We start from the raw sequence: 10172 nt of genomic DNA on the forward strand, positions 1-10172 counted from the left end.
TGCACATAGCCTCACCCATTCGCGTCCAATTTCCTGAAGTTTGTTGCCAACCCTAAAGTTTTCGATTAGCCTGCAACGGCTTTGGGAACGTAATCAAGACGTACTCTTCCGTATCTTCCGTCTTGAAGGCGCCCCAGCCGACACGGGTAGTGTCTGTGGCTAGTCAGCAAGGGAAAAGAGCCTGAGAGCAATCAACATACAAGCCTTGACGACTCCAACCGTCTCTGTAATGTTCTTCGGGTTAAGGGTAAGTCCACCAATGATGCCAGCAAGCGTGGTACTTGACGAGGTAACGAACTGTTATTGATTATAAGCATCGATGCAAAACGCGCAACCAAATTGTCGCAGACTTACTGGGTACGAGCCATAATCGACATCGAGCATGAGTGCCTATTGAAGTAAGCACTGTTCGTTTAGCGTTGGGCGCGAGAACATTACGTTTGCGCCTTCGACCACAATCTTGGTGTCGCTCTGTTGCGCGGATGTCATGAAGGCCACACCGTCCACGACGTATTTCCTCATCGTCTCCCTGTATTCTTCAAAACGAGCAAGCTCGGCTTTGATGTCGTACTTGAAGAGATCTCCAAAGCGCTTTTGATAACCATCAGCGAGGCGCTGCACCTTCTTCTCGAAAAGTTCAGGATGGAAGATGTCAGTCAGTTTGATGCCGTTACGCTGGGAAAGTTAGCGCACTTTGCAATCCCTCGTCAAGTCAAGTTCTTACCGCCCTGCTTGTTTGGTAGCATGGACCAATGCCTACAGAAGACGTTAGACCCAGTTCCCTCAATGGAATCGCCAGCCGTGATGTTCATATATGAGAATGCTTGGAAAGGGGCAAAGGTGCAGCATGAGGTTCTATGGGTACAGTACCGCGTCTTGTTGTTCCGATGGCTGCGTCTGAGGTTTTCATTAGCTGCTGCTCCTTGAAAGAGCATCGCATCCATGGGACGAACCTCCAAGCTCCTGCTCCTCGAGACCATCGACTGCCATGTGCATGTCCAAGAGGACATTGACCCTATCAGAAACAAGGATTCGATCATGCACCGCGGTCAGGCCCTCTGAGCTATGTTAGACATACTGATGCACCAAGAATTGTGATATGGTGCAACATACTCTCTTCAAGCTCCTTGAGCTCGCTGAAGAAGGTTGGGCTGGAGGGACCGAGTCAGTCTTGTTGATCTGTTCATTTAAGGAGCGCGAACCAGGCGAGACATCAATAAGATGCCTATCTGCCAATCCATCGGCCCACAGTCGGAGGTCTTGGGATGACGCACATATGAAAGACCACACCGGACCCGATGAAGTTCATGCAGCGCGGGTTCATGAGGCCGGAGGGCAAGAGGTGGAAGCTAGTTCAAGTCAGTAGCCATCCACAGCTTCGACGTCGTCCCGTTCATTACCTGTAGGAGACTCCATCCACCCTTTGACTCGTTAGCAAATGACAACTGTATCAATTGATCAAGGGAGAGCTTTCAACGAACTTGATTAAGTGACCTGAAATCGTCCTGCAAGTCAGCGCTGACCTCCGATTGAGGCTACTTTAGGAAACCGCCCCGCGACAAATAGACTGACCTGCATTGGATCCGCCCTTTGGGGGTAGTTAGTAAATATTCCACCCGGAGATAGTCGATTGTGAAGGGATCATGGAGCTGTTGGCGGAATTGTTGCCATCGTTAAACTTACAGCAGCTCGGCAACAAAGTTGCGCCTCCCGGGCCTGGATGTCAACCAGCTTTCCCTTCTGAACACACAGGATCGTTAATGGCCGGACGTCGCTCCCTATCGGGTTCGGATCGAGGACTCACGCCTTCGTCACCTATGAGGTCATCGTCAGTGTCATGAGAGCAAACCGATATCGGCCAAGCGCAAAGGAAGGATGTATTCCAGGCAAGGGAGGCAAGGAAAACTTACCCCATTGGGCCCCGAGAATGACATTGATAGTCATTTTGCGTGATATCGAGATTGATTGCCGTTGATGCCGTCGTTGTGGTCGAAGTGAACAAAAGACGATATGCAACCAGATTTTGATGGACGCGGCTGCTAAGATGAGCGATTTCAGTCTTCGTGCGAATATGCTTTTCGGGTATATGTAAATACCCCTAGTGCTTACTAAAACTCTCCCCTTTTAGGCCCGTTTAGTGGCAGTTTTCAAAGGCTTAGTTACATAACAGAGTCATCCCCAGTAATAAGAGTCATCATTCAAATGTCACCGGAAGCTTCGCAGCGTTCCTGATTTTGCCGAGGAGACGCGATCGCATCAACACGTCAAAACGTCGGGAGTTAATGTGGCGCGAAACGGCACAGTGTGAGATGGTGTCTACCTCAGGCACCAAAGATAGATGGTAGGAGAAACGGTGCGGGCGTCGCACAATCTGGTACCCGCTGGGTCCTATGAAGGGTACCTACGCTGGCGCGGCATGCCATCAAGCAAGCCCAGCACGATCGGGCGAGGGGCCGGGGCGAGCACGGGTCTGAGGACGTCGTGTCCTTCACCGTAACATGACCAAACCGACGGACTTTGTGTTGAAATTTATGCAAGGGTTGGTGGCTAGGTTGTGCATGCTGAGCCACCAACCTCAACTCAGGGTCGGCTCAGGCTAAAAGCAGCAAGGCTCCGGAGTGCATCTAGGTAAGGTAAGGTAGTTCGAATGGGGCCTGGGAAAGCCCATCTCCAGGGTTCCTCTTGCCTGGGTCTGGCCCTGTCCCTCCCTGGTAAGCACCTAAGGCAGGTTTGGGGGAACCTACCGTCAAGACCTGACTGCCTCAAGGTGAAGTGCCTGGGTGATCATATTGAAGAGCTAATGTGCGCACCAGTATTTACCTTAAGGTACCTTAGGTAAGGTAGGTAGGTACCCAGGATGCACCGCAAAAGAGGTAGCAGCGACGGAGTTCCAAACCTTGTCATTCATCCTGGGCTGCTGCAATGCCGTACCCTGAGTCTGATGTCCGCCCTTGCTACCTGCGGTGTCATGCGCGAAAGAGATGGACAGGCGACAACAAAAACATCAGCGAATCGAGACAGGCGTACGCAAGGGCGAGCTTTGGACAGGAAGGCAAGAGGGTCCTGTGGTGAGGGTGTGGGGCTCTGCGCTTTCCCATGTTGCCATCCTGCCACCTACCTATTGATCCGACCCCTGCAGGATCATGTACCGCTGTCGACTGCAACGGAGCTACATGTACTTCGCTTCAGACACCCCATGTAAGAGCACCCGCCTGTTCCTGCCACCGCCACACGCTATGCCTGCGCAAGCAATCAGGGCCCGGCAGGGGTGTTAGCTTCGAGCTAGAGCCGAGCCTGAGCACGTGATACCGCGTCTGGTGGGGCCTCTCGATATCCTGTTGACTGGTGCCTCGACGCGGCTTCTTGACTGGCCTGGATCAGAGGTCGGATCGTCACCACGATCTGTCTGCCGTTCCTTTGTTTGGTTCTCTACTTGATCTTTGGTTTTTACTTGTGGCTTCCCAGCGTCGCTTTTCGTTTTGGAATCCATCGAGACTACATTGACTGCAGTCTTTGCTTACTATGGCTAGTAACGGCATCTGGCACAAAACGTCGGTCCAGGCCGCACAGGAGACGAAACATACGTATTCTAAGGCCACCCTACCCGGGCAAAAGCGCAGTTATTCGGACGTTGAACCGTCAGCGGGGTTCTCTTATCCCACCATCCCAAGCCGATCGGCAACAGCGCAACGTTCTGTTGGGATACCGGCTGGTTCTCCACGGCTCTCCGCCAGCCCCATCACCACCCTCGCTGCTGCCCTCCATAGGAACCGAGGGCTCTCTGAGTACTCTCAGCGACGGACCATCCAAGCGACCCCTTCTTCATCCGTAAATCCCTTGCTTTCTCTCGCCCACACCATCTATGGCCTCCCACGGCCGCTGATCCATAACTTCGTCAAGCTTGGCATTCACAGTATTTACCCTTGGCAGAAGGCATGTCTACTCGGCCCCGGTCTCCTTAGTGGTGAGAAGAACCTCGTCTACAGCGCACCCACTGGAGGCGGCAAGTCGCTGGTGGCAGACGTGCTCATGCTGAAGCGGGTTCTCGAAGATAAAGATGCAAAAGCCATCTTGGTCCTTCCTTATGTTGCTCTCGTTCAAGAGAAGGTCCGTTGGTTGCGCAATATAGTAGATGGCCTGGCCAAGGTGAATGATCCCCCTCCCGTAGATGATGCGAAACGACTTTGGCGGAGGAGGGCCGACGAGAATACTATACGCGTCGTTGGCTTCGTCGGTGGCGGCAAGGTACAGTCGACTTGGGCGGACTTTGACATTGGAGTTTGCACTATTGAGAAGGTAAAGTGACCACACAAGCATCAGGTCCAGGCCAGGTCTGACTCGCCACAGGCAAATGCCATGATCAACACGGCTATCGACGATTGCTCGATCAAGCACCTCAGGATTGTGGTTTTGGATGAATTGCACATGATTGACGACGACCATCGTGGCTATCTAATGGAGCTTATGGCTACCAAATTAATATCCCTTCCTCAGCCGATGCAGGTTATCGGCATGAGCGCAACTCTTTCTGTGAGTCACCGCGGCACGTACTGTGCTTAAAAGGGGTGTAGGACTGATCTGGCGCCACAGAATATCAGATTGCTATCGACCTGGCTCGAGGGTCACTCTTACGAGACCAAGTACCGGCCCGTACCCGTCGAGGAACATCTCGTCTACGAAAGCCATGTATACCCTGCTGCCACCACGAGCGAGTTGCTCAAGACAGCGAGTCAGCTGAAGAATGTTTCTCAGCCCACGCAGTCCGAGGCCATGGCTATCAGGCGTATAGAGCCATCAGTCCACCGAGAGCTCAAGGACCCAGTAGTCAACTCTGTCGTAGCTCTAGCGGCCGAAACCGCTAGAGCAGGATACGGTGCATTGGTCTTCGCCGGAAGCCGGGGTGCTTGTGAGACGGATGCCAAGCTAATCGCCCGAGTGTTGCCCCAGCAAGAAGAGGTTGGATCCACCATATTCGACAAGAGAGTCGGCTTGCTTGCCGAACTGCGGAGCTTGAGCACCGGTCTAGATGCGGCGCTCGAAGAGACTATACCTTCAGGAGTAGCATTCCACCGTCAGTTCCGATACCAACTTGGCGCTGCATGACTCTTCTAACTGGTCTCACAGATGTCAGTTTCCAATACATCGTGCCTCGCTCGTCTACTGACCTTGCGTAGGCAGGACTCACTACGGAAGAACGCGAACTGATCGCCAATGCTTATGATAATGGCATTCTGAAGGTTTGTGTTGCAACGTGCAGTCTTGCTGCCGGGATCAACTTGTAAGTTGCCGTCAGACGAACATGTGGTAGTCATTGCTTAACATTAATAAGGCCTGCTCGCCGTGTAATTCTTCACAATGCGCGAATGGGTCGCGACTTTGTCGGTCCCTCTATGCTCCGACAAATGCGTGGTCGAGCCGGACGAAAAGGCAAAGACGAAGTCGGCGAAACGTACCTGTGTTGTAGGAAAGACGACCTGGAACAAGTCGTGGATCTTATGCACTCCGAGATGCCACAGCTCACGAGTGGCCTCAACAGTGACAAGCAGCGCATTCAGAGGTTGGTCACCACTATAAAACCGTGTACCCATACTGACAATGCTCAGAGCGTTACTAGAAGTTATCGCCATACGTTTGGCCACAAGTCGCGACTCAATCGACGACTATGCGGCGAAGACGCTACTTGCCTGCACAGGAGATCCCGCACTCGTCCGAAAGTGTGTCCAAAGCAGTTTGGACAATCTTCTCTCTCTCAACTTCGTCGAAGTCGACGGTCTGGATGGTTTCCGTCCGACACAACTGGGCAAGGCCATTGTAGCATCAGCTTTGGACCCTGATGATGGGACATTTATCCACAAGGAACTACAACGCGCGCTCAAGGCATTCGTTATGGATGGTGAGATGCATATTCTCTACATGTTTACCCCTGTCCAGGACTACGGCACAAGCATCAACTGGCAAGTCTTTCGCAACGAGATGGAGGCGCTTGATGACAGCGGTCATCGTGTTCTCGGATTCCTAGGCCTCAAGCGTGCTGTAATCAACCGGCTGTGAGTACGCACTTGTGTGCAAAGCCATGCCACGAGCTAACGTGTTTCCAGAGCGCAAGGTGGCGTGCTTAAGGGATCAACACCCGAAGAACAAGATGTAATTCGTGTGCATCGCAGGTTTTACATGGCCTTACAACTACGAGACCTCTGTAATGAGATGCCGATCCATGTTGTTGCTCGCAAATATGATGTGCACCGAGGCGCTGTGCAGACGCTCTCCCAAACATGCACCGGCTTCGCTGCTGGTATGATCAAGTTTTGCGAGCAAATGGGATGGGGGTAAGACGAGCTCGCCGTCATCAGATGGTTTCAAGACGAATCGAACCACTGACTGATACGCCTCACAGGATCATGTCCGCAGCGCTCGACCATTTCTCCGACCGCCTGAGAGCCGGTGCCCGGGCAGACCTGCTAGCGCTGGCTAAGATAACCTTTATCAAAAGTCGAACAGCGTGAGTTGAAGGCGCACCTGCAGACTCCGTAGTTGTCTGGCTCATAGGGGAACAGGCGAATTTTCTGGGAGAGCGGCTACCGAAGTATCGCGGCGGTCGCGAACGCGGACCCGCGGGAGTTGGTGCCCATTCTTCTACAGGCAAGTGCACAAACCCCCGTCCTTAACGCAAACCGCGTGTTGACCTCCTCAGGCCCAACCAAGCAAGGTGCGAATCAAGGCTCAAGATAGCACTCAGTATGAAGAGAAGATGATGGCCAAGGCCCAAGTCATCTCAAATTCGGCCAACCGATTGTGGCGTAGGCAAAAAGCACACGGTCTGAAATCCCTACTACAGCTAACGCTCGAATAGAGATAGAGATGCAACACGACGTCTACGAAGAGTGAGGAACTAGGGGTGCTTTGTGAGGCCGCCTTAGGCAGCCAACGTATTCACGAGGCGGCAGCAGAGCCCGTTCTTGGCAGCCACCTGAGCAAGGCGGCTTCAAGCGGATTTCCGGCCTCTCGGTGTGCATGCATGCTTTTGCACCCACCAATGATTTGAGCCTAATAACAGGCTCTGCTCCCCCGTCAGCGCAGACCGGGTATGGTGCGACTGAATGGTGAAATTGGGAAGACGACGATGGCACTTACCAGTGTCGCCCAGGAACAGAGTCGCAGGTTGCTTATGTGCGGGGCACTTATCAGGACTAAAGGTGAGATTGCCGACAGTACTTGTTGATGCCATGGCAAGCTTGGCCATGGGATCCCTAAATCAAAAACTAGGGCAGAAAGCTCGGACGAGGTACGAATGCCAGTTGGCTGCTGCCAGGCCGCCTCACATCATGGCCTGTCAAGAATGACCACTGCGTGACGACGCCTGTGATACGATGCAGCACAGCGCAGGCGCAGGAAGTGCATGGCCGTCAAAGGCCTCTACACAACACGACAGCAGTGGCAGCTTTCTTAGCTCTGAATGCGATGGTTGCACTACATTACGCGCATGATCAAGAGCGAAGAGGGTCGATTCCAGGCCTTTCCCATCCACTAAAGTCTGTCTGTCCGCCTCGTCTGCCTGGAGAACGGACCGGGCGGCTGGTCAATGGCTGCGAGGCCTTACTCCGCCGCTTGGAGTTTTACAGCCACCAGCTGACTGCACACCATCAAGTCTGCCTCGGCCACTCGCCAATTGGCTCTTGAGGTGTGGCATGCGTCTCAAGGTCGCGTGGCTGCCTGTGACCTTTTCTACCTCAAGTATCGCTCTGCTGGCCATGACTTTGCGCCCAATCTTCTTTCCCTTTGCATTCTGCGTGTTCATCCCTCTTACCCTCGACAGGCGCAACACCAAAACGGGACTTCTTGACAGCCCCTGTCCTTACCAAACAGACCAACCTACCACGACGGCTTGGATTCTATTTCGTTGACCTCATGAGGATTTCCACTGTCATGTCGAGCCAGCCAAACCGCAACGGCGAAGGAAGCAGCGCCGGTGCCAGCGCAGAGCGGACGCTAGACGATACAATGAGGGCGCCCACAAGTACGACGCCAGATGTCGTTGTTCTCGAGCACGCGCACAATGAAAAGAAGGCAAAAGATGCACCGAACTTGCGCGAGGACTTCTGGCTGTCGTCTTCGGATGGGCGCTATAATTCACCCATCATTCCGCTTCGGGTCGGCCAGGCGCCCGACATTGCGATATTCCATGTCCACAAAGACGTCTTGCTCACGAGCGAGTATTTCAGGAAGGCATTGTGTGGAAGCTTCCGAGAAGCTGACGCACAGTCGATGGATCTTCCCGAAGAAGACCCTGCCATCTTTCATTTCGTCGTCGCGTTCCTGTATCAGCAAACCTTCGTGCCCATCCAAGCTGTCGCTTCGGTGTTGCGATCAGAGACAGGAGGGGGTAAGGAGAGAGATGATGGGGTCCGTGGGTTTGAGGAGCTCTCGAGCTCATCTGATTCGGAAGAAAGCGCTGCTAGTGAGAACAGTGCCGCTCGAAGCCGTCGTCTGGCGCAGCGACGACAACGCCGGCAAGAGAGGCAGTGGGAACACGCACAGCAGAAGCACCCCGAAACACATCGCCCAGGCTGTCGATGTCCCCGGTGCATCACCCCAGCAGGACCGCCATGCTGGAACTGTGGTGTCAGTCGTGCGCGCCCTATGCCCCCTCATATGATGCCGCCTCCGCCACCGATGATGCCCGGCCCTCCCGTACCCCAGCCACACCGACGCCGCCGACGGAACCGTCATCTCATCCCTACACCTCCAGGCTCGACTCCTCATGCGGCAAACGCTGACGGCCCTGCCCGAGGAGGCGCTCGGCGCGGTTCCAACCCTGCAGCTGCAGCAGCTGGCGATAGCATTGACGCGGCAAGCAAGGCGCAGGGTCGCATCCATGGCGAGGACATGCGCACGTGGTTTCAAACGTACGCACTGAGCATTGAGGTATACATCTGCGCCAATAAATTTCTGATGAACGACTTCAAGGCTGCCATCCGTCGCCGCTGCGTCGACATGCTCGAAACGGCTGGCGGCGACGCCGCAACGCCTGAGGTCTTGCGTCTCTGCGCCGCGCTATATGCTGGAGTTCCTGAGTCAGACCTGCTGCTCAAGATGGTCTTTGCGCGAATCGGTTTCTTGCAGCCGCTCCTCTGGCAGAGGACGCCACAGGAAACGAGCGAGTTCCTCATCGGCCACCCGGACGTCGCTGCGCTAGTGCTCAGGGAAGCGGCCCTGCGGAGGGAGGAAGACATTGGGGGCCAGAGCCTGCCGAGCATGGAGGTTGCGCCGCCACTGGGGCCGCCCCCTCCGCCGTTCGGGGGAGCAACAGTTGTGTATCCCTATGCCAGGGTCCATCCTGGGCCGGCGATATGGGACTAGTGGGACCTAGACAGTATGGTAGTGAAAGCTGGACTGACACTCGTCGACTCGTATGCTTTCTTTAGAATCCGCGGATGCAGACACGTATGATTATATGTTCGGTCGATCCGCAGACGTTGGCAATGGGGTAGCTGGTACAATTAGGACAATGACGATTATCATGGAGCCAGCCATTGTGGGTTGGTCCACTGTCTTTGTGTCACCGATCGTCTTTCTACTATATCGCTTTTCTTCTCTCTCCACGAAATAAAAACACACGCTTGCCATGAAAACTATGCACTCAAAATCACTTAATCGATCGTGTTGTCCCGCAACTTGAACAGCTCCCCGAGGACCTCGCCCGTCTTGGCCCGCAATGCGTTGTGGTACATGGTGTTCGTCTCGAAGACCTTGCACCCGCGAACGGCGGCAGCCGTCTCGCGCGCGATGCGTGAGTCGACGTACATGTCGTCGACATAGCTGGCAGCGTAGACGGGGACGTCATTGCGGCGCAACTGGTCGAGGTCATACAGCGCGGGCCACTCGGCGTGAGCGGCCAGGAGGTCGGCGGCGGGCTTGAGCAGACGCAGCTCGGGGTGGGTGTCGAGATGGAAGGGGAAGATCATTTCGCCGGAGAAGTAGAGGGGCTCTCTGTCGTCGTCGGCCTCGTCGAGCACGAGGGGCGTCGCGCTGTCGAGCCAGGCGTAGGGGGCCAGGCGGCTGCCGACGCGGTGGGCGCCCAGTTGGAGGGCCACGCCCGCGCTCGGTAGCAGTAGATGGCCTCGTGAGGATGGCGTAGATGGGATTCGTGTCGGAGGGGGTTGTATGATTCGACG

The 10172-nt window shown here is 54.7% G+C and overlaps 4 protein-coding genes across 4 annotated transcripts in view; 2 read left to right on the forward strand and 2 right to left on the reverse strand.

Annotated features, from left to right (window-relative positions):
• VDAG_04280 (adenylosuccinate synthetase) overlaps positions 1 to 2040 on the reverse strand; it is a 3011-nt gene extending 971 nt beyond the window's left edge. The window contains exons 1-16 of the mRNA XM_009650727.1: positions 1911 to 2040; positions 1805 to 1815; positions 1684 to 1740; positions 1573 to 1588; positions 1482 to 1494; positions 1401 to 1421; positions 1275 to 1349; positions 1114 to 1151; positions 954 to 1058; positions 871 to 897; positions 725 to 756; positions 439 to 675; positions 355 to 390; positions 201 to 297; positions 101 to 153; positions 16 to 52 (exon numbers count right to left, since the gene is read on the reverse strand). Coding sequence (XP_009649022.1) covers positions 16 to 52; positions 101 to 153; positions 201 to 297; positions 355 to 390; positions 439 to 675; positions 725 to 756; positions 871 to 897; positions 954 to 1058; positions 1114 to 1151; positions 1275 to 1349; positions 1401 to 1421; positions 1482 to 1494; positions 1573 to 1588; positions 1684 to 1740; positions 1805 to 1815; positions 1911 to 1944 — 889 coding nt within the window. The 5' untranslated portion in view covers positions 1945 to 2040. The remainder of the gene's footprint in view (positions 1 to 15; positions 53 to 100; positions 154 to 200; positions 298 to 354; positions 391 to 438; positions 676 to 724; positions 757 to 870; positions 898 to 953; positions 1059 to 1113; positions 1152 to 1274; positions 1350 to 1400; positions 1422 to 1481; positions 1495 to 1572; positions 1589 to 1683; positions 1741 to 1804; positions 1816 to 1910) is intronic.
• A 607-nt stretch (positions 2041 to 2647) lies between these two features.
• Positions 2648 to 6885, forward strand: VDAG_04281 (polymerase; the record flags this gene model as incomplete). Its single annotated transcript, XM_009650728.1, has 13 exons — positions 2648 to 2711; positions 3140 to 3198; positions 3511 to 4296; positions 4348 to 4530; positions 4591 to 5071; positions 5179 to 5278; positions 5465 to 5557; positions 5604 to 6047; positions 6099 to 6326; positions 6395 to 6499; positions 6555 to 6621; positions 6692 to 6797; positions 6851 to 6885. 13 exons carry the CDS (start codon positions 2648 to 2650, stop codon positions 6883 to 6885), a joined length of 2751 nt encoding a protein of 916 aa, XP_009649023.1.
• Positions 6886 to 7923: 1038 nt separating this feature from the next.
• On the forward strand, positions 7924 to 9357 carry VDAG_04282 (uncharacterized protein; the record flags this gene model as incomplete). Its single annotated transcript, XM_009650729.1, has 1 exon — positions 7924 to 9357. The coding sequence occupies one exon, from the start codon at positions 7924 to 7926 to the stop codon at positions 9355 to 9357; it is 1434 nt and encodes a 477-aa protein (XP_009649024.1).
• Positions 9358 to 9647: 290 nt separating this feature from the next.
• VDAG_04283 (proline iminopeptidase) overlaps positions 9648 to 10172 on the reverse strand; it is a gene marked incomplete at both ends in the record, with an annotated part of 1662 nt that continues 1137 nt past the window's right edge. The window contains one exon of the mRNA XM_009650730.1: positions 9648 to 10117. Coding sequence (XP_009649025.1) covers positions 9648 to 10117 — 470 coding nt within the window. The remainder of the gene's footprint in view (positions 10118 to 10172) is intronic.

This window comes from Verticillium dahliae, genomic scaffold (genome assembly GCF_000150675.1).
Source record: "Verticillium dahliae VdLs.17 supercont1.7 genomic scaffold, whole genome shotgun sequence".
Taxonomy (NCBI): domain Eukaryota; kingdom Fungi; phylum Ascomycota; class Sordariomycetes; order Glomerellales; family Plectosphaerellaceae; genus Verticillium; species Verticillium dahliae.